General features: G+C 41.3%; 1 protein-coding gene and 2 non-coding genes across 3 annotated transcripts; 2 read left to right on the top strand and 1 right to left on the bottom strand.

Annotated features, from left to right (window-relative positions):
- Nucleotides 1-1,234: 1,234 nt before the first annotated feature.
- trnal-aag (transfer RNA leucine (anticodon AAG)) lies at nucleotides 1,235-1,316 on the bottom strand. Its single transcript has one exon. It is a non-coding gene; the product is annotated as a tRNA-Leu (tRNA).
- Nucleotides 1,317-17,137: 15,821 nt separating this feature from the next.
- trnae-cuc (transfer RNA glutamic acid (anticodon CUC)) lies at nucleotides 17,138-17,209 on the top strand. Its single transcript has one exon. It is a non-coding gene; the product is annotated as a tRNA-Glu (tRNA).
- A 2,120-nt stretch (nucleotides 17,210-19,329) lies between these two features.
- Nucleotides 19,330-23,570, top strand: rpl8 (ribosomal protein L8). The gene is made up of 6 exons (XM_063499540.1): nucleotides 19,330-19,400; nucleotides 20,288-20,431; nucleotides 20,519-20,660; nucleotides 22,268-22,486; nucleotides 22,579-22,694; nucleotides 23,374-23,570. The coding sequence occupies exons 2-6, from the start codon at nucleotides 20,294-20,296 to the stop codon at nucleotides 23,530-23,532; spliced, it is 774 nt and encodes a 257-aa protein (XP_063355610.1). The 5' UTR covers nucleotides 19,330-19,400; nucleotides 20,288-20,293; the 3' UTR covers nucleotides 23,533-23,570.
- Nucleotides 23,571-24,006: the final 436 nt, after the last annotated feature.

The following is a 24,006-nucleotide window of genomic DNA, read 5'->3' as shown; positions in this document are numbered from 1 at the left end:
CTGGCGTGAAATGATATTCATGATTAACTTTATCAAAAAAGATGTATAAAAAGATTCAAGGACATATTTTAGTCCCATAACTCCAACTAGACAAAGCACAAATGTAAGCGACCAGTGTCAGACTGAATGACATCAGTCTCAGGGAAAGATATAGGATCTTTATTTCATCAGAATCAGAATCAGAATCAGAATCGTGTTTATTGGCCATGTATATGTGCAGACAAATACAAGGAATTTGGTTCCGGTAGATGGTGGCTCTCAAGCACAGCAATGTAAATCACACACACACACACACACACACACACACACACACACACACACACACACACACACACACACACACATACACACACGTGTCTATATATACGTTACACATGCACACACATACATACACAAAGCTGTATAAACCAACTATAAATAAGTAATCTAAACTTATATACATAAAATACAGAATGAAATGAGGTGGAATGAATACTACAGAATGTACACAAGGTGCAGTTGCAGTCTGGCAGTGGGAGCAGTGTGACAGGTCAACTATTTAGGAGGGGGATGGCGAGGGGAAAGAAACTGTTCCTATGTCGGGTGGTCCTGGTCTGCAGGCTTCTGTACCGTCTGCCAGAGGGCAGCAGATCAAAAAGTCTGTGTCCAGGGTGTGAGGGGTCTGTGATGCCCCTGCCCGTTTCCTGGTTCTTGAGAGGTACAGATCCTGGATGGAGGGCAGAGGGGTGCCGATGATCCTTTCTGCTGCCCGTACAGTCCGCTGCAGTCTGCGCCTGTCCTGTTTAGTGGCTGCACCATACCAGACTGTGATGGAGGAGCACAGGACAGACTCAATGACCGCAGTGTAGAACTGGATCAGCAGCTCCTGTGGAAGACTGTACTTCCCCAGTTGTCTCAGGAAGTACATCCTCTGCTGGGTCTTTTTGAGGATGGAGTTGATGTTGGTCTCCCACTTCAGGTCCTGGGAGATGGTGGTACCCAGGAACTTGAAGATCTTCACAGTGGATACAGGGCTGTCTGATATGGTAAGGGGGAGCAGTGTTGAGGGATGTCTCCTGAAGTCCACTGTCATCTCTACGGTTTTAAGAGTGTTCAGCTCCAGATTGTGCTGACTGCACCAGAGTACCAGCCGCTCAACTTCCTGCCGGTATGCAGACTCATCACCATCCTGAATGAGGCCAATGACAGTGGTGTCATCTGCAAACTTTAGGAGTTTAACAGCCAAAATGTGCTTTGGCAGCGGTGGGATTCGAACCCACGCCCCCGAAGAGACTGGAGCCTTAATCTAGCGCCTTAGACCGCTCGGCCACGCTACCATTGCTGAGCACAGTGGTTGAAAAAAAAATCACAATGATGTCAGTGTAAAAAATAAAAAAAAATACTATCAGACAAATTAATCTGATTTCATTGCACGTGAATCGTTTTTGGCACATTAAACAAACTAAAGACACACGTGTGCATGGAGACTGAAGGAGTTTCCAACCACAAGTGTACCAAACCTAAGAAAAAGAACAATTACGCAACATTTTTGTGATTATCTTAAGTGTTATCTATCTAAACTAGTAACACACACACAAATACACATGGAAAAATTAAGTACACTGAAATATATAAATAAAATACAGATACAGATTTAAAACATAATCCACATATCCTCCTGATGAACCGAGGGGGAAAAAGTCAGTTGACCTTTTATGTGATTGGACAGAAGCGAATGGGAGTTTCAGGAGGGTAAGCACTGTAAGGATGCGTGCATCACATCCAACACAGACATAAAGGTCGAAGGACTTGATTCTAAACTAAAAACCCAGTGTTACTTTAAGTTTTCTCCCCAGTTTTGTAAAAGAGAGACGTCAAACTGTTTATTACAATTCTGGTAATTTTCAAGCACCACAAAAAGAGTCCAAAGAAAACTAATCAGCCAGCGTGACCTGTCTGCAGTTACTCTTCGAACCTCCTGCAAATAAACAAGGTTTTGGCCACAGTGGTGAAAGTAAATACTTAAAAAAATAACAATCATCATTCATTGAATTTTTGAAGGTTTTATTTTAGGACACTTCCTCCTGAACACTCAGTGACAGAAAAATATAAACTTTGAATAACATAGTCTGATATCAGACTGCGGCGGACCCACAACAATGAACAAACACCACTCTGAGACCTCTGCTGTAACAACAGTGCACATCAGGACACAGATGGGCAGATACGCTGCCTCCATGTTACAGGAGACGCAGCGTTTCAACCACATCCTCTGGCAAAGTCCTTGGTTATGATGTCACATCCTGTCTGAAACAACTGCCATTGTGCTCTCCGGGAAGTAAGCTTCCCGCGCAGAGCTTGTTCTTCCCATGTAGGGGAATCAGTTCAATCTCACACTCATGATGCTGCTGGACAGGAAGAGCATGCAAGGCAGTGTTTATGCTGTTTTAGGTCAGTCAGACCTTTTTCCCATTCAGAAGCTGGACAAGTTCATGGCCTACATTTCACATCAATAACAAAAAACAAGCTTTTCAACTGATATTTACTTATTTGACTAAAAATCAGAAGTCATTCACCTTAGAACTGCTGACTGAAGAAAGAACAGTTATCTCATGGTCTGATGTGCACATGGATGCTACCTAAGATTAAATCTGTGCTTTTCAAACATTCTGGTTTACAAGTTAAAAAAAAAAAAAAAACAAATGTGTGGGAGATTTACAAGTCATTAACAGTTCTACTAAACAGTGATTTCCCCTGTAAACCTCCCTTTCCTTCCACTTAAACAACTGTAATTACAGTGAGGGAAATAATTATTTGAGCCCCTGTTGAATTTATAAGTTTGCTCACTTAAAAAGAAGCAAACTCAAGGCATTAGCTCCCTCCACTGATTTTTAATAGGACTGAGGTCTGCTATAGAGGACACTTTATAACCTTAATGGACTTCTTCTTTAACCACTCCTTTTATCGGTATCTTTCGGTCTTCAGTGTTCTTGCTGAAGGAAAGAGGTTCTTGATTTTACAGTACATTGCCCCATCAATGCAGTGAAGTCATCCTGCACCCTTAACAGAAAAACAGCCCCAAATCATAACGTTTCCATCACCGTCCTTGACTGTGCGTACGGTGTTCTTTGGGTCATACAGCAGTGATGGAGAAACTGGCATCCAGGTGCTGAGAAAGTTTGCAGCTGCATTTACCTGATTATTCTGTTGCAAGACGTTTATGTTAAGTATTGTGAAACTGTGATTTAATTATGGTTTCATTTATATAAAGGATATGAGTGCTTTTTCTAGCTGAAAGTAACAGCTGCACGCTGGTGTACTGAAAGCAAATGAAAAAGCAAAGCATTCTTGTAGCTGGGTAACATGCAGAGCTCACAAAGGTGACGCGGTGATGATGGACATGATCAGCAAACTGCTTGCAGCACCAGAGCCTCGGGGTCCATTCCTATTTCTCATTTTCCCATCCTCCCTCTACATTTCCTGTCTGTGTCTACTGTTAACAGCGAATTAAAGCCATAAATGTCTTTAAATATAAGGACACGAAATTTAAAAAATAAAAATCCTGTTAATCTTTTATTTCCATTCTCTTCAGTGGTAAAGTCAGCGAAATCAAATCTAATAGAGAAAAAATGCTTATGTCTGCCCTTGTAACTACACATTTTCTCACACACGATTACCCGAAATTAAGATGAAGTTATCTTTATATTTAGTTCATGTTTTTTGCTGTTGGTGGAGAATCTCAGCGGTTTTCTTATTCAGCAGTTTATCACTAGTCGAATTTGGGATTTTTTTTAGCCACAGAGTAAAAAAAGATCCTTTTCTGTGAAAGTCACTCCGAATTTGAGCATCAGTGTTTAACCCTCATTAAATAATGAGGGAGTTGTTTGTTTTACAGTCACACACCAATGTGTGACTGAATTAGCGTTGCTGATTTTCAGAAGGATTTTCCCCGACAACTGACCATGTCCTGTTGAGTCCATTTGGACAGGATGAAATAAACTAGATACCAGTTACTAAGTGTTTACATTGGAAACAATGGAGGGAGCAGCAGCCACCTTAATAGACAAAACATTCCCCTGTCTGTTATTACATTGCACATGAAATGATTCTGCATATGGGAAACTTTCATCTTATACAGGGGTTTTTCCCAAGTGTTAACCTGCTCTGGAGCCGGTTATATTCAAGATAAGACAAAACAGACTGTGTACAAAATCAGCTCTCACTGACCAACCAGTTTCATGTAAAGGTCTGTGGACTTCAGTACACAGGGAGGTGGGGGGTCTGTAGGTTTTTGTTTTTCTCTGATGAGCATCGATCAAAGAAAAAAAAAGTTAGGAGCAACTTTAACTGGAGCTCAACCGATAGAGCAGATTGTCTACCAACATGAAGGTGGATGGGGCGATCCCTGATGCATATATTGGTGTGTGATTGTTAGATAGATATATAAAAGCACCGTATAAGTACTGGTCATTTACTTGATGGTGCCGTTTCCTGATTGACTCCAACAAGTTTAAACCAATGTTATTGTTCTGTAAGCTTTAATACAGTAATATGATCCTAAAACAGGCACCCAAGATTTATACCTTATACAAAAAACTGCCAGTAACTTCTTCTCAGACCATCTTTTTTTTAATTAACAGAAGATGTTATTCTAAATCTATTCGTATCCCAGCTCCTCCTTTGCTAACACAACATTCATACAGCACCTTTTAATCCTTTACTTACTGGATAATCTCACACACTGCCACTGTTGCTTTCAGCCTGTATTACCTGTTTAACCTCTCCATGTTTTTGTTGTTTGATCATCTCTGCTATATCTCCTGCGAGCAGACCTGCTCATGTTTCTGATTGGCCGTGTGCTGCTAACACTGACTCTTTCTTGTGGACATGCTCTTGATTGCGAAACCCCGGTTTGACTTATCCAGCTGATAACTTATCCTTCATGTGAGCCTTAGCCAGATTGCTGATGTTAGGAGGAGTGGAGCCAGATAAGGAAAATCTATGCTGGGTATCCTGAACCTGATTCATAGCACAGGCTCCTGGCACAACGCTGCATTGTTCGCTCTGTAATATTGCAGCATATTGACTAGTATGTTCAGCCAGAACAAGACAGGCTCATGGCCGTGCAACAGCATTGTCAATTATACAAAGTGAATAACATGTTCCTTATTACATTCATACTAGTTTCTGTTTTATTGTTCATTCGATTTGTACTAGACCCCACCTGCCATGCATCTCTTTTAATAACTGCACAGTGCAAGAGCCTTAAATGAACACCAAGGACTTTGTTCTGTCTGTTAGCCTGCAGTTTCATTAAGCTAACGAGCCTCAATTAATTATGTTAATGAGCTACAGTTAAAATCTCTCCTGGAGGGAAACAGATAGTCTGTTAACGAGCTGATGGCTGGTTTAAGCAGTCGTTAGCGGCTCTGTGTGTGGTGTGTGTTTGTGTGTGTGTTTGTGTAGTAGTAGTGTGAGATAAGCAGGTCAGGGCTACAGAGAGATAAAATTCAGGATGAAGCCCCCCTCCTCATTCACAAACACACGCGCACAAACACACAGACCTCTTCCTGTCTGGCAGGAGACAAGGTCTTGGGTGTGTGTCTGTGTGCTGGATCCAGCTGTTGGCTTCATTTCTGTGACCTCCTGTGGTGGGCGTGCGTGCGTGTGGGGGTGTTGGGGGAAGGAAGCGACGACGGGCTCCCACCAACATCATCTCTAATGAAGGCTGAGCGTGTGCGTCTGAGCGAGGGTCTGGCAGATGGAGGACATTTACCAAACAGGTTAAGCAAAGTCAGATTTGTGTTGACAAAATGCACAATTTAAACCATTTATTTTATCGCTCATTTTCTAAAACCATGTAAATCCTTTTCTGTATGGGACCTCACTTTTCTAATTTAGTCTTTTTCTGAACATGGTCACAGTTATACCCCTTTTTTAATTAGTCTCATGCCTTCCCCTCCCTTCTCTTATTTTATGGCCCTTTGAATAGTCTTTAATAACTTTAATTCCTTTGACATGGCTCAATGGCACTTCTCAAGAACTAGATGTAACAGATCACTAGGTGTGTCTTATGTAGTCTCTGTGCTCAGGAAGTAAGACTTATTCACTGGCAACAAAGGGGGAAGTTGCCTGTCATTATAATACATCAGTAGAAGCTGGAGGTCAGGGCGGAGGGATGGGTCAGCAAAACAGCAGACCTTGACAGCAGTTGGAGTATTCCTCTAGGGAAGTAGTGCTCAGGGGAAGCTAAACCCTAACCATTGTTCACGTCGTGAAACTGATTTATTTTTCAACAATTTCTAATCATTTGTGGCTGATTGAATGTTAATAAAACCACTATTCCTCTATCTGTGTGGCGTGTGGGCCACAACAATGCAAAGACCTAAAAATTCATACACTGTTGAGACATCAACAGCAATGTAAAGCACCTTGAGGTGGGTGTTGCTCTAACTTGGCACTATACAAATAAAACTGAAGAGAACTTTTGATGAAGCGACATCAATGTTAAATTTAGACATTTTAGCGTTCACTCTGGTAAAGTATACTAACTTAGTTAAAGAAGTTGGTATAACTTGCCCATCTTAAGCTGACATTATTTAGGTTTTTATAGGACACATGTTTGCATATTTTTAAAGTAATATGTGCTTTCCAAATTTTACATTGGTCTGGGTGAGGTTTTATGAAAAGTACCAGAGTATCTGTTTGCTCTATGCACAGTGTGCACATACTTTCCAAAAGGTATTTCTGCTGAACCCTCTCAAAGTCTCATTTTTGTGGTGTCACTAAAAATAAAAAAGGGAGGTGAAATATTTGAATTTTCAGGAGCATCCTGTCCGCAGCTGAGTGAAGATTTTGCATCCCTGCGTCCTCTGGCATCATGCAAACATTGATAAGCACTGATCAGCTCATTGGTGGCTGCAGGTTTTGAAGACAGTCAGTTAAGATGCTCTCCACTAACTGCATATCTACCCCTTTTCAATAATTTAAGTTTAAATCAGTCTTTTGATAAATCAGTCTTTCTGAAATCTTTCATTGAATTTTGACAAAAATAATAATTAAAAACAGTAATAACTAACCTTTTTTAATCTATAACATGCCAGCAAGTTGATTAATAACTACTATGTTATCACATCCAAGGCATTTCATTATCCAGTGGTGGAAGTAAAACTGGATTCAAATCCAAAGTATAAGAATATTCCAGTGCATAAAAAGGTAATAGTAAAAATAATAGCCGCTCCATAGCAAAACAAAAGTATTCAGCAGTGAGCAGCTGTTTGATGGTGTAGCTTGTCTAAGGATCTTTAATATTGTTGTGTATATTAATCGTATCAGTATATTGTAATGTGGAAGACATACTTTAGATCACGTTTTAAATCTGACCTGAAAAATCAACTTAAACAAGCTGAAAATTGGACTCAAGCAATGTAAATTAAGCACTCAACACAAAACCTCAAACTTATTGTTTTTATCCTCATCTCAGTTCATCCTGGAGCGAGGTATAAAGTCACTTGAGGATTTAAAGAAGAATATAGCAGTTATAGTTTAGGTTTTTCTTATTTGGGGGATTTATGAAGGTGTGACGTCTAATCTAACAAACCTTTTCTTCCACAGCTAGTATATCATTGTCACACCCTTTTCTCTTGTCTGTTTAAGAGGAAGCAAAGATGGGGCTTTACTCATTAGCTTCTGCTTTGAAGAAGAAAGATAAAACAATGAGCGGCTGCTTAGGAGAGATTGAGGGAGGCAGGAAGACAGAGATACAGGAGTGTGTATGTTTTAGTAAAGCATGTTCAGGATGTTGTTTTTCTCACTGACAAAAAGATGAAGAGTTCAACTCTTAGTCTGACACAAGGTCGGCATGTCGTGCTTTTATTTTGATGTTGTTAAAAAGGGAAGACCTTGACATAGACGAACATCCTGTGACAACGGGAAGAGGGAGAGGCACAAACATGAGCCATCAGCTGTCCAGTGTTGCACCAAAACCTCCATCCCTGCTGTGGAAGAGCACAGAGGAAGTTTGGTGCAGTCGGCATGGTTACCGAGGTATTTCAACCAAAATCAGCTGAGGGGAAGCAGTGATTAGTGTGGTGAACTTTGACCTTGTGTTACTAGGTAATTGCAGACGTTTTACTGGGAGTTTCTCTGGAAAAACTAAAAGTGCTTTAAAAACAACTCCCAGAATGAGTAAAAAATGAGTAAAACTAACCAGTCACTATGGTCTGCCAGAAGTACGTACCTGACAAGTTATTGGACACGGACGTAAGCAAAAGTGTTTTTGTTTCGGGAATAACCACACTGGTAAAGACAAGGAAAACTGTCTGATGGGGTTAAAGACAATTCTAAGGCTTCCTCATTCCTCAGAGACACATGACTCTCAAAGCACCCTAAACAGGGACCAGGGCAGCGAGACCTCTGGGAGTATTTTGACTGAACTGGTTCTACACTGAGGAAAAAGATGCTTGTGAGGTTATATATAGGTGATATGCTGCCAATATCATTGTTAAAAAACACATTCAAAAGCTGCATTCACAAACTATTCTGGTGCAATCCTGTATAATTAAATAATTATATCTCAGATTCTTGCTCACACTACATGAGCAGTTCGTCTAGTAAACGGAAGGTTACCGGTTCGAGCCCCGGCTCCGACAGTCTCAGTCGTTGTGTCACTTCACTTCACTTCACTTCACCCGTTGCCTACTGATGGTGACTGACTGCCTTTTGGTTTGGGAGCCAGCCTCTAGTGGCCAATAAAGTAACTGCAGGTTTTGGGGGTTTTTGTTTGCTTTTTTTTTTTGTTATCTTCAGCTTTAAGTTGATTTTTTTCAGCCCCAGATGTTTCCCTTTGATAGTTTTACTTTTGAATTGCTTCATGACACAGAATTACCTGCAGTTTGTGTTCAGTTAAGGGTTACAAGTCCTTGAAGTAGTTGAAACCTACCAGAAAAAAACTATATAACCAGACTGATTCTGTCACTAATGTAAAACTCTTAAATTATCAAAGCTAAGTCACCAACCTCCTGTTCAGCCTCTGTTCAGTAAATAAACAAATGATCAGTTGTGTGCTGGACAATGAATCTAATTGTACTAGCAAAGCATGGCAGGAGGAATGCGTGTGCTTGACAGGTTGAGTGATATATGAAGCTATTAGACATGCAGTCATGATGGCTGCCAGGAACATGAACAGATAGATGGTTAAAATAAAAAAAACATAAGTCTCTACGTTTTGCTGTCGAGCTCTAAACCTTAGAAATCAAAAGCACAGAAAGTGTATGTTGCCCTGCCAACAGCGGTATCGTGCCGCAGGTCAGTTACTCATTTACTAACTCACTGTGGTGGATTTGGAAATATGGAGAGTAGTTAGACTCTTAAAAAGCAAAAAAATAGCCAAAGCAAAAACGGTCTAAGATGAGCTGTGTGATGTGGCCAGAAGCCTTGTGGCACTTCCTCTGACTTAGATCAGATTTCCTGATGAAGTACAGCTGTGCGCATCTCTGTGTGACAGTAGGCAATGACCACAGCGTAGAGGACAAACAGTTCTCCAACACAACGCTTCGCATCAGGAGAGAGAGAGAGCGCTTCACCTCCAGCAGAGCGTGTTAATGAATCAACAGTTGGAAACCTGTCTGTGGGAGACGACACAGCTGCTAACGTGAGAGTGTTTTTGCAGTGAAAACATCCCACTGCAGTGTCTTTAATACCTTTAATGCTGACATAATCATTTTCCACCCCAAGAAAGCTGTAGGTTGAAGGAATAGAAGAGGGTCCCAGTCAGTGACGAGACCCTCTAATTTGTCAAAGTGAAGGTTAATTTAATGCACCGTGTTCCCGTCCCCACTCCACATACTGACACTGTAATCTGCACGCTGCGTAACGAGGCTGACAGCACATTATCGTGGCAGTTAATTAACATCTTGTCCTATGTGTTGTTTTTTTGTTTTTTTTAAATCAGCAGATTATACAAGATGTCAAACTGTGGAGTGACAATTTAAAAATGTAACACCTATCATACAGGAAGAAAAAACAATCAATCAGTGTCAAGACATTAAACAAGAGGCAGGTTTAAGTTGAGTGTTGAATCAGTTTTCATAAAAGTGATTGGTATACACTCAACATTCAACACGGGGCTTATGTTGCTTTAAACTAAACGGACCTGACTAGGAAGCAGCCTAGAGGAGGCAGGTCGGAGACAAAAAACTGGAGTACATGTGGACGGTCATCAATGAGCTTCAACCCTGTTTAATCCAGTCCCAGTTTAATCCCTATTTATACTTCACTCCTTGCTAGTAGTGGGTTGAAACCCCCTTTGACTTCAAAATTGTTTTAAGTTTTCATGGCTTGCATTAAACTAGGTGCTGGAAACACTCCTTAAAGATTTTGGTCCATCACACAGTTGCTGCAGATTTGTTAGCTGCACATCCTTGATGGAATTCTCTGATTTGAGTACAATTTTCACATCAAGAAACCAATTTTAGATGATTTGAGCTTTGTGAGTTCAAGATGGAAACACTGTGATCATACAGGACATGGGCAACTACAATACTCAGGCTGTGGAAATAAAAACAAATGCGCAGTTAGTAAGAGGCCCAAAGTGTGCTGAGAGAAGCAGGTCATCTTGATCATGTGTACATGATTAAATGTACTGAGTTGCTGTCCTGCGATTGGCTGCTTAGATATTTGCCTTAACAAGGAGATAAACAGGTGTATTTAACAAAGTGGTTGGTGAGTGTATAGTTCTTCTATAATACACCCTAATATAATTATATACTTATATAACACTATTTTCTAGTTCACCTACCCTGGGGGTCTGCTGGCCTGCTGCTCTGACACTAAAAAACACGGATCTCTCAAAGTGAAGCTATAACTGGTCATAATCATCTCTAATTACAGCTCGTGTGGCTCTGTCCCCTTTATTGTCTGCGGATGAATATGCAGGTTTCTATTTACCGCTCATTTCAGTCCAAAAGACAAGTGTTTAAAATGATTTCATTTAGAAGACTCCTGTCCAGAATGTTATATCACAGCAGCACAATTTAGTTACAGTTTGAGGTCCACGGGTGGGTGCTGGGTTGGTGGAGGGGCTGAAACAACAGGGATGCAGGACAGGAAAAGCACTGACATGTCAGAGGAAGGGATGGAAAATTCTGCAGTTTAAAAAGACTCCCAAACCGGGAGGTTGTGCTTGGTGTGTCGTGTGAGGAGAGAGGCATGCTATGTGTGTATGACACACAGCATCTTGACTTGTCTGCAGGCTTTGCTCCATCCATGGAAAAATCCACATTTGTTGCAATGCTGCAGGGAGCTTGTGCTAGTTTCCCTGACATGTGCCATTTTGTCTGACTCTTTGTTTTCCTGTGTTTCCACAATGGAAGAGTGCAAAGTTGGCTAAACTCACAGTCATTATTGACAGGCACATTAATGGGAAATAAGGTTAACTGAAATAAACAAGAATTATCCTTTGAATGTTATGTTTACTTGATTGTTTTCTTGACAATATCTCCAGTGTTCATTCATCTCTCCCAAACAAGGAGGAAGTCTTCTCAACCAGCTGACAGCTGCACTCAGAGAGAGAGAGAGAGCGAGCAGAGTCTCCATAGTAACCACTTTGCACAATCTCCATCATGTTGTTTGTTTTCTCGGCTAACCCCCCCCCGCCCCCCCAGAACAAACAGGAAGTGAGACAGGATGGGGGGAATGGGATGTCCTGTAAGAGGACAGCCTCAGTATTAATCCAATCCAATCGGAGATGGGAGCTGCAGTGAGGTCACTTCCTGTCAGGTCAGAGCCATCACACGGTAAACTCTGAAACAGCTTTGTGAAGTCAGAATGTGTGACTGCTGCAGCAAGCAGAGAGGAAGGCACACACCACACACACACATCCTCTGTTTGTCCTAATGAAATTGTGTTGGGGTTTTTTTTTAGCTTCGTGGCCACTGTGTTATTATTTTCTTTGGTGTTGCCAGTAGCGATATTGACATGAGGAAATAGAACATCTGCCATAACTGGAGGCATCGCCACAGCAACCCAGACCCACAATGCCTCTGGAGCAAAGCAGCTGTTCTGTCCAGGGGCGAGAGACCCAGAAAAAGACAGAGACTGTGTGAGCGAGAGAGACAGAGAGAGACACAGTTTTACTAATATGGGGGCTGACACTGGGGTGCACGAGTTCCCACACACAGTGGAATGCTGACAGCATCACTATCTGAATTCCTCGAACATCACTCTGTCCCAAACTGTGAGTTTCACTTCATTAAAGGCAGCTTCAGTGGACCTTTAGTTTATTTAGCTACACTTAGCCTGAAAGCTCATCTATCAGTTCTCACAAACATTCATACTTTTGTTTTGTCTATCGTCATGTTGCATCAGGTAAATTTGGGGTTCAGCAACCTGTCCACCCCCCGTGCAGACTGTCAGAGCTGGGAATCAAAAGAACGTTTTTAAGCAAACCTTTATTAAAGCAGAAACTGTTTCACAAGGTTAGAACGATGAAGCAAGGGGAAATGATGAAACTACCTATTTTTGTTGGAAGAAGGATGGATGCCAGAATTTATTTTATAATTCATTCACACTCATTAAAAGCCATGTCAGACAACCGCACCACCCACCAGCATGTCTCCTGATGTGACACCATGAAGAAGAAAGATATGAAAAACCTTATTTAGACCTTTACTTTGATAGGAAAGCAGAGAGGAAACTGGAAAGTAGCGAGAAAGCTAGGTTTACTAGCAAACAGGAAATGTTCCAGGGCGGTTTCAAACTCAACTCTGCTCTATTACGAACAAGCTTTTTTCCCTATTCAAACAGCAACCTGCAGGCTGGGAAATTCAATTATGTACCAAAAACTGCAGTTCCTCTAATGGCCACTTGAGGCCGGCTCCAAAAGTAAGTCAGTCTAAAGCAGGGATGGGCAACTCCAGGCCTCAAGGGCCGTTGTCCTGCAGGTTTTAGATATCACCCTGGGTCAACACACCTGAATCAAATGATGAATTCATTAGCAGGCCTCTGGAGAACTACAGTCGTGTTCAAATTCATCGGCTGCATCCTCCTGAGGACCCGGCCTTCGTGGTCTACGTGGGCCGGGTCCTCAGAAGGTCGAGTAGGCCGGAAGTAAACGGCTGTGAAATTGGACGGTCTAGCCTTCAGATTTGCATCACCGCTGTCTCGGTGGAGTTTAATAAACTCAGCTGTCTGCTCCTTGCTATCTAGAATATAACAGGATACTGGTGTAAATTCTCGACCATCTCACACTTCTGTTTAATCAGTTTTCTGTTTGACGTTTATTCAGCTGTGTGAAAACCACCCAGGGGATTAATAAAGTTTTATTTTATCTAATCTAATTTAATAACTTTAATCTCAGCCAAACCGATTTACTCACGAACAAATAAAACACTGAAAAAAGCCAAACAATAACATTTTTAGGTTATCTAAGTGACTATATATTATGTTTAACCTGACTAGCGAAAGACCGCGGTGATCTGAAAATGATGTGCCGGGAGTTTGCCACTCTCGCCGGCTCTAGTGACCCTCGAGCTCCTGGCTAGCTAACAGATAACAGGATAACAGACGTCTCCGACAACGTCGGAGCACTTTTGCAAATATGTGATATCTTGATAAACCGAGCAGATATTTGAAGTTTACACAGCTACATTCTCGCCTGAAAATGTGTTAAAAGTTTATTTTGCTGACCCAGAAAGAGTAATAAGAGTAATATTAAAAAGTTAGTAGCAGCCGCCATTGTTGAAAACTGGAATTGGCTGGGCCGCGCTATGAATTCTGGGATATGGTGGGCCACGAAGGATACACCCGACCCATCCTTCAAATTCGGGGAAAAGGAGGACACATTTGTCAGCTGCATTCGGAGGAGTCTACGAGTTTGGACAGCCTTCATTGCGTCGCTGTGACGTGATCGGCCTCAAATGCGGCTTGAGGAGGATGCAGCCCATGAATTTGGACACCCCCAATAAGACATGTTGAGGGGGTAATTTAGCCATTTGAATCAGCTGTGTTTGATCAAGGACACATGTAAAACCTGCCGGACACCGGCCATCAAGGCCTGGAGTTTTCCACCTCTGGTGTAAAGGCATGTGTGGGGTTAGGTTAACTGCTGATTCTAGATAGTCAAGGAAAGGTAGGCCTCTAGAGGGCATAGGCTCCAGCCCCCCGCGACCCTGAACTGGATAAGCAGAAGAAGATGGATGGGGTTTTTTGGTTTTTTTTACAGTTCATCCATTTGGACTTTGTTAAGCCTTCATGTGCATTGACACATGAGGCTGTAGATAAAAGATCTCTGCTAGATCTAACCATCACTAGACCGCTCCACCATGTTTGTGCACCTGCTGCTTTTTGAAGTATTAGGTAACAATTAATACATACAAATAACTTTACTACCCTATGTCTGTGTGATGCACCTACAAAGTTTTGTTTATAACTTAGTTCATAAATTGGCGCTATCTTAATATGCTCACTTCTGGCTCTGAAATCCTAACCACGAGGTTTAAGAACAGAGCTTCACAAACCAGTGGTTGACGTCAAGGTGGCTACCTCCATCTTTTATATACAGGCAATGTTTCTGCTGTGATTTCTGTTTTTTCTGTGATTGGGACCACCAACAGCACAAGCATAAACAGAACAATGTGTGACAGATTTCTAAGAAGAAATATTGTTATATGTTATTTGATGTTAACCCTCGAAGTCCAAAATGTTCAGTTTAGTTTATTTTTGGGGGAGAAATGGATTATTAAATTCAGAATATTGACATTGGTAGAGGTCTGTGCTGTCGTAGTGCACGTCCAGTTTTATTAAGTTAAAGAGCAGCTGATTCCACTAAATTCTTCTAATATTTTACTCATTATTTGTTGATCTACTGGTTGAGAAACATTTCAGTACCCTCTGCAAAACTGCAGAGCATTTACAAAGAAACAGTGGCAACACTGAGATCCGACCTGAAATATGAATCACAACCATGTGTGTGTGTTTGTATGCATGCACATGTGTGTTTTAAAGTTAATTAAAGTTTAAATTTGTACTTCCTGTCTGTAGTTCCCATGGAGACTGTGGGAGAGACCGAGGCTGTGTTTGATTGTATAGGAACGCACAAATACACACAAACGTCCATACGCAGAGTGAGCAGATATGAACTCCACAGGACAATAGGAGGCTCCTTGGTGTGCAGCAGTATACAGGGAAGCATAACTGTGCAGCTGCAGTGGAGGAGGAGAACCACTGCTGGACATTTTCTGATTAAATTGGAGAGAAACAGGACAGGAAACAGTAGAATATACAGAAGAGTCCATGTATGTTATTGGGGTTTTAGCTCTATTGTTCTGTTTTGTCCCAGATCTGACAAAGCTAACTGTATTAATGATGAAGAGGCTAATATACACACACGCATGCCGAGGCAGTGCAGTGTTTAGTTGTTGGACAGCAGAATGGAGCTCTGTTGTCACATCTGCAGCTCTGTGCATTTTCCTTCATACAGAGGCCGAAGGTTATTCCACCACTGGGAGGTCAGAAGTCAGAGGTCACCTCCTCCTCCTCGTACCCGCAGCCGCTCCCTCCCTTTCGGATGTCCTGAACCTTGCTTTTTATGAGGAAGCAGTTCATTTTCATTAGTAAACAACATGCTACAAGGATCAACTACAGTCATGGACAGTTTATTAAGCACACCTTACTTTTACTTACTTTTGCCTTCAGAACTGTCTTAGCTGCCTTCTTCGTGGCATAGACTCAACAAGGTGCTGGAAACATTCCTTGGAGATTTGGGTCCACACTGGTATGATAGCATTATGGGAGATTTCCTGATGTGAGTCTCCTGTTCCAGCACATCCCAAAGGTGCTCAACTGGATTGAGATCTGGTGACTGTGGAGGCCATTTGAGTACCATGAAGCTATCATCGTGTTCAGGAAACAAGTATGAGTTGATTTGTGCTTTGACATGGGTACACTGTGGTCATAAAGGGGTGGAAATGGTCAGCAGCAATTCTCAGGTAAGCTGTGGGGTTTAAATGATTATCAGTTATTACTGAGGGGCCCAAAGTGTGCCAAGAAAATATCCCCCACACCATCCTACTGAGCAGAATAGATCCATACTTTCATGTTGTTCATCCCAATCTCTGACCCTACCATCCAAATGTCACTGCAGAAATCGAGGCACATTAAACTTGCAGCGTTTTTACAATCTTTTCTTGTCCAGTTTGTGGGCTTGTGTGAATTGTAGCCTCGGTTTCCTGTTCTTAGCTGACAAGAGAAGCACCAAGTGTGGTCTTCTGCTTCAAGGTTTGACTTCTGCATACCGTGGTTGCAATGAGTCGTTATCTTAGTTACTGTTACATTCCTAACAGGTCAATGCAGTCTGGCCATTGTCCTCTGACCTCTGGATATTTTCTCTTTTTCATACCATTGTCTCTAACCCCATAGATAGTTGTGACGAAAAACCCAGTAGATCAGCATTTTTTTGAAATATTCATACCAGCCCGTCTGACACCAACAACCAAATTCAAAGTCACTTAAAACATAGTTTTTCGCCTGTTATTGCACGACTTGAACTTCAGCAGGTAGTCTTGACCATGTGAGCTGTTGCTGTGTGATTGGCTAATTAGATAGTCGAAAAAACAAGCAATTGAAGGGATGTACCCAATAAAGTGGCAGATGAGAGTATAATGTAGAGTGTATTAATCAGATACCAATGAGGAGCAGTGAAGATCAGCAGGTATGTGAAAATTTGTGTTTTAAATGCAAAACCACATGTTCTTTCTTTTATTTAATGGGCAGAGCTTCTACTTCCACTCTTTCCACCTAGAAAAATGTAGCAGCCTTTAAATCTGTAGCATTTAGAGTAGAGAAGTAAAAAGGTTCAAACACAACATTATCACTTCATAAAGCTCAGACATCTGTTTACCAGTCCAGCACTCACTCTTTAGCTTCATTTTTTTGTCTTTTGTCTCTGTGGTGTTGATCCTGTGTGCTGCTGAATGCTGAACAGGCAGTTCTGGTGTTCACCGCTGTTCCTCCACTGCTGCGGATCAAACGATGAATATTTTGACAGTTTTAAAGCTCATGGAAAAACTTCTGCGTTCGGATTGCCACCAAGCTCAACAACGCCATCTGGCGGTCAAGTATATTAAATTCTGATCGTAGAGGTGTTGGCAGTTGTCGCAGGTCCCTGGTGGTCTAGTGGTTAGGATTCGGCGCTCTCACCGCCGCGGCCCGGGTTCGATTCCCGGTCAGGGAACATCCTTTTCTACCAACATTTAGAATTTTTCCTCTCTTTTTTTTTAAAGATTGTTTCTATTTTCTTAATTTCTATTCTAATATCTATAAGTACTAAGCATGGATTTTCATCATTTGTTATTATATCAATATTTTTATACCAGTGCATATATTATATGATATATTCCATTTCTGTATCACAGGTTGTTGCACAATGACACCAGGACAAATTTCTCATTTGTGTACAAACTTAGGGATAAATCAAATTCTGATTCTGATTAAGACACATCAAGTAAAAACCTTCCTGTATGTATCCTTATGATGAGTGAAACATACTTGACAAAACTGTGGCACAAACAGTTACTGTGAGTGGCAACATCTATATGGCGTATTTTGTACAAATACCACAATTGTATATATTTGTGTATCTATATTTGACAGTTCAGTTCAGCAGTTGAGGAATGTCAGGTTAGACTGGTAACCTTGCAAGGCCCTCTTACTGTAGATGAAGCAATGAGAAGTGTGATTGAATGATATTTTTCTTACCTTTTTCTTATCGTTGTCAGGGTCACATGGCTCCAGCCAGGTGGTTGAATTGAACTGTTCTTGCTTTGAGACAACAGTGCTAATCGCCGTGCTGCCTGGAGTTCCTTACCAATGATGATAGATATTCTTTCATTATCTTTCTCACTTTAGAGTCCAGGTAACACAATAATACAGAAAGAAAAGCTTTGTTTCTGAGCTTGTTTGAACTCACTTCTCGCTGACTGCTTTATTTCAATGCATTAAACAGTGAACAGAAACAATGAAGCACGGATGTGACTGGTAAAGACATGAACATCTGAGACTGCAGTGTATTAAACAAACATCTGCAGGGTCATTTGGAGGATTTTAATTAGGATGACTTCTGTGTCCTCAGAAGAAACAAAAACACAGTAACATGTAAAACCTGCGTGTATGTGTGCAGCATTTATTCATGTTAGGCCTGTGGGACTTTATAAAACAATGCAGCATCACAATAAGTGAACCACCTATTTATCACGCACAGTGTCAGCTCTGTGGGTGTGTGCGTGCCCCCATTAATCACAGTGGAGTGGTTCCACCAGCGGGACACTCCGATCTCAGAAGGGGAGCCAACTGTTGCTCTCACATCTTCTTCTGTGGTGAGAAAAATCACAGGGGACTTGAGGTGAATTAAATGATAAAATGCCTTTTTGGTTGAGTTTTGCGCTAAATTTACACTTCCTGCTAATTTTCCCATTAAGAGTTAGTGCATCTCGATTTCAGCTGTCCGGAGGTATGCACTAATGCACTAATACCACCCTGCTGACTTTCAATGGTGAAGCTAGAGACAAAATCCCAGAGTCCAGTGGCATTACTTCAGGGGCCACATGATCTTTTAGAACTGGGATGACTTTACCAAACATCACTAGAATGACAGTGCAAGCACATTTCACCCTAAAAGTACTGATAATATCCCTAAAACATATTACCAACATTATTTAAAACAGGACAAAAATTCTGCTTAGTAGTTCACACCTCACAAATGTCACTGATTCTGATTTAGCAAGCTTTGCTTTGCTTATATGCAAATTCATATTTAATCAATTTTTAAAATTGTCAGAAGCTTTAATTTTCAAAAATATTTCAGGCAATTAGTTCATGGTTGAGTTTTTAAAAGCATAAAAACCACTCTGATATTATTTTGCTGCCATCTCCTGGAGTTCATTTATTCCCACAGTCTTTTTTTTTTCTTTTTTTTTAAGAGGGCTGTTCTTCTGTCATCAGTAAAGACTCAAAGACCCCTGTATACTCTTTTTGTGTAATGATCAGCTACATTTAGAAAGAAACTCATTATAGGCTACTATAAACATCCTTATAGCCAAAAAAAAAAAATGTTTAGTTTTGTTATTTTTCTAACTTCTATCATTTAACGTGTGAAAATGTTTGTAATCCAAATTGCTTAAAGGTAGCGTTTATGTTTATTTATTTTGTATTTATGCTAAGATTGTGCTCCCATCATTTAACACATATAGCGTTTTAATACCTCAGAGCTTCGATTCTTCTATTTGCGACAATCGCTGCTTACTTCCGAGTTAAAATAACAAAACGAGGACGAAGCCTACATTTCCCGTCGGCCCCCGTGGTGAATTCTCCGGAAGAAAACCTTGGCTTTTTCGTTTGCACTTCCTCTTTCCGTCAACGGAGTTTAGGTAGGACGTCTACTTTCTGATCCCCGTCCTAAAAATCTGTTCTAAATCCAGATTTAATTAGGCCATCCGCTTTGAAAAGACATTTCTAAATACGGAGCAAGTGTATAAGACTAAGAGCTAACGAGCATTTTAACGACAGACTTTTGATTTTAAGCTTTTTTTCGTGCTTGTGTGTCCCTGTTTGGCGTCATGGCGCACTAACAGCGGTGTGCTGGTAGCTAAAAGGCCGGCAGCCGTTCATATGAGCAAATTTGGCAAGATATTAATAATTAAATTTGTATATAAGCGTGTAAATGTTGGAATAAAAGAAATCTGTGTTAAACCCGAACCGTTACATTAACAATTTGACTTAACGGAGGCTAGCTTGTCGGGCTAACGACAGCTAGCATTATGAGAGATGCATTTCTGCATATGAGAAGCCAAAGTCGCTTTGTGCAGTGTTTCAGCCACGATACTGACAAACACACATAAGCTTTAGGTTAAAGTTTCCGTAAAGGAAAAGTTAATGTAACTGTACATTAGTAGCGGGCCTCTGCTAGCATTTCATATGTCAAGCCGACAGATACGTGTCTGTTTCAAGCTTTTAAAAACCAGTGGAACTCAATAAACCCTCACATTAAAACTCAGGCCTTTGAAAGGTTTCCTTTAACTTGCTACTGGTTAAGTGTTTGCTTTAAAGTGTTTTTATGTATCGTATAAGTTGAAGTTGGATCCATTCAATGAGATTTAGCTTTAGTAATTACTACAAAGGTCTGCTTAGAGGGGTAGCCACATGTTTCTCTCTGTTTTGGCCTGTTTGATGGAGATGCTGGATTTAATTTTATCCTGTATTAAACAAGGCACTAGAATGTAACATTTTTTTTTTCATTAAATGCTCTGTTTTTCAGTACACGATGGGACGTGTGATCAGGGGACAGAGAAAAGGTGCGGGCTCTGTGTTCAAAGCCCACGTCAAGCACAGGAAAGGTGCTGCTAAACTCCGTCACATTGACTTCGCTGAACGCCATGGTTACATCAAGGGGATTGTGAAGGTAATTTGATGATAAATCCGAGCTGCTTTGGGCAGTGGTGAGGGTGGACGGATTTGTAATGTCTTTCCTGCTGGTTTCCCCTTGCAGGACATCATCCACGACCCTGGCCGTGGCGCCCCCCTGGCCAAAGTGGTCTTCCGTGACCCATACCGGTTCAAGAAGAGGACGGAGCTCTTCATTGCCGCTGAGGGCATCCACACCGGACAGTTCATCTACTGTGGCAAGAAGGGTAAGACGCTGAGCAAGGGTGTATGAGGTGCTCCTAGATTTTCATCTGTTGCCATGGCTCTTTCCACAACGTGACACTAATCCGTGAATTATATTTCTGCGTCCGATCTTACGCCATAGCTGGGTCCCCATTTTAATCTTACGCCACAACCTGCTACATAATCTGACATGCATGTCCTGAGAAATGTAACTAAACATCAGGTCGACACATACAAAGATGACTTAAATGGTGTGGAAGGGATGAAAGTAGTTTCCGGTTACTACGCAAGTTAAGACGTAGACTTCCTGCAGAAGTCTGGATCAAGCTTAAGGAATTTTGGACCTCTGTCTCACTCAGACTCTTTTTAAAGTTCCTTTTAAGATTGAGTGGCTTCAGAGGTGGCAGTAGTCCCAGGGAGCCATGTAATGATATGATTTAATGTTTTCTTGTCATAAAGTTAGTCACAGGAGTAATGATCATATGTGATATAGGAGCTGATAGAATATGCAACATACAGAGCAACTCGACAAGAAGCTGCCTGAATGTTTTCTGCTCTTTGATCGTTTGGATTAGTGCTGGACACACTTGAGATCTCAACTTCACTCTCTACGTTTTCACTCATAAGTCGTAAAGTCCTTGCAGAATGTAGCTGTTAAAGTTATTTTTTTAGCTTTAGTCAAAGTGTAATTACGCTACTTTGATTACTTTTATTTGTTATTTCCTTCTACATGAATAAAAATCAGCATTTCTTGTATTGATATATGGTGCTGGACAGGAGAAGCACCCAGTACCATGTGTCTGGTAGTAGAAGATGGCGACAGTTGCCCTCCTGTACTTGTTATTGGGATTGGAACCAGCAGCTCTATTCTGATATATAGGTCAGGACTTCAGCTGTCTTCAGCCACACTACCCACTTCAGGGGGATCTCTGTTTTCCCCTGAGACTTTTAAGTTGTGGTTGTTAAATGACAAACATGATAACAGCAATTTTAAACATGAAGTGTGTAATGTTTGAGCTTTCACCTGCATGGTTAAATATTTTATGGTCTAAAAATAATAAATCTGTTCCAGAATCAGAATCAGAAAGGGTTTTATTGCCAAATGTTGAGCAGGTTTACAACATTAGGAAATTGCTGCGGTGCTTAGTGCAAACATACTGTCATATAATGCTTAAATAGACATAAAAATAAGAATTAAAAGTGCTAAGAAGATAGATATATACATGAGTGCAGGTGGTAATCAGTGCCAAACGTGGGATGATGCAGTGAACGCAGTGTAGGGTCATGTGTTAGTGGTGGGAACAGTCATATGGTTATTGTTCATGAGTGGTCCTTGATGGAGAAGATGGATAAAGTTATCTGAATGAACCACATGATGTCTTAATAATAATTTTCAGTCTCAGTGTTGGTTCTAATTGAACTATTGCGTCTTATTTAGCTCGTTAACAAAGATGAGCATCCGTGAAAAGAGCAGAAGAATTATGGGGTGTAATCAGATTTAATCACATTTTTTGATCACCTGTCTTCAGTCAGCCTCCAATGAAATGCTAACAGAGCCGTTGCTTAGATGAAACTAGGTTCAGATTGTCAGATGGAAGTTTGAAGCTTGTCCTCATCCCTTGTCCCACAGCTCAGCTGAACATTGGTAATGTCCTGCCCGTTGGCACAATGCCTGAGGGAACCATCATCTGCTGCCTTGAGGAGAAGCCCGGTGACAGAGGCAAGCTGGCCCGTGCTTCAGGAAACTACGCCACAGTCATCTCCCACAACCCCGAGACCAAGAAGTCCAGAGTCAAGCTGCCCTCAGGCGCCAAGAAGGTCATCGCCTCTGCCAACAGAGCCGTTGTTGGTAAGAAAGCGTAACGAAACAGCCGCGCATTTGATCTAGTCTTTGGACTGAGGAAAGTGTTTAAACGTGTCTGCCCTCCTTCTGTGTTAAAGGTGTCGTTGCTGGAGGTGGACGTATTGACAAGCCCATCCTGAAGGCCGGTCGTGCCTACCACAAGTACAAGGCCAAGAGGAACTGCTGGCCACGTGTCCGTGGTGTGGCTATGAACGTAAGTGAACATGAGTTTACCGGTGCTGTGCTGCGATTAGAAACGCATACAGGACTGAAGGCAGAGCAACAGACAGATGCATGTATTTATGCATTGAGCTGAAAGACATGTCATGTAGGCAGATAATCAGACTGTGTTATTTTGGGCACATTATGCAGTGTTCACATTGAATCTTTAGAAAAGTTTAATATGGAGCCCCATGAAAAGTCTCAGCACTGATGCAGATGATTGCCTATTCTCAGAGGAGGTGAAGATAATAGCTAATCACTCGGTATTACAGTTACCCTAATGGGTTTCCAGAAGAGTCTGCAGAACTCTCACACACTGCAACGAGTCTGTGGGCGGGCGAATCTCAAAACATTTAGAGGAATAACCTGCTTTGAGGTTTTAGATGGTGCTGCCTGTGTTGTCAGAGCACCAACCACATTAAGAAAGTCCATGTTTGAGCCTTTCTGGTCACAAAGAAAACAATCTTTATTGAACATATGAAATAAAGGCCTGTTGGTTCTGATTCTCAGAGCTAAGAGGCTGGTAAAAGAATGTTTATCACAATACCTGGTTGTGTGCTTGCTGTTAAATTAGTCAGTGAGGGAGAAAAGAGTAGAGGATGGATTCCCCTTTGAAAGTCCTCATTCTAAAGATGCTTCTTCCCCCCCTCCCCCCTCATGTCCTCCTGCAGCCTGTTGAGCATCCCTTCGGTGGTGGTAACCATCAGCACATCGGCAAACCCTCAACAATCAGGAGGGATGCACCTGCTGGTCGCAAGGTCGGTCTTATTGCTGCCCGTCGTACAGGCAGACTGCGTGGAACAAAGACCGTCCAGGAGAAGGAGAACTAAATCTGACCGTGTTGATAATAAAAACCTGTTCCAAAACATTTGATTGGCTGAAGTCATTCCGGAGTCCACACCACATACAAAACAATGAACCCCATTTCAGTGAGGTGGTTAGATGAGCAGGTTTTCCTTGTGTGAAACTGAGTAGTTTCAGATTTTTTTTTTAACCCTGTTAAGGCTAATTAGTTTTTAATTTAAAACAATTTGTATATAAGTTAGAATTTGCATCAGGTTTCAAGGATTTAGTCAGATTTACAGGGGGAAAACAATCACACTGAGGTCACCAGTTATTTTACTGTTTGGTGACAGGAATAACTTCAGTTATACCAAATCCCTTTGTCTTAATCTTTGTTTTTAGGTTATGGTCTTCTTTGAGGAGGGAGGGTCTGAATGTGTTTCCCTTATCTGAAAGATTTAAGTTGGGTTTTTTTAGAAAACCAAAAATTAATTTTAGTTGCTTTACTGTAGTGACCACTT

Source organism: Pelmatolapia mariae, linkage group LG16_19 (genome assembly GCF_036321145.2).
Source record: "Pelmatolapia mariae isolate MD_Pm_ZW linkage group LG16_19, Pm_UMD_F_2, whole genome shotgun sequence".
NCBI lineage: Eukaryota > Metazoa > Chordata > Actinopteri > Cichliformes > Cichlidae > Pelmatolapia > Pelmatolapia mariae.
This window is presented reverse-complemented; position numbering and strand designations above follow the sequence as displayed.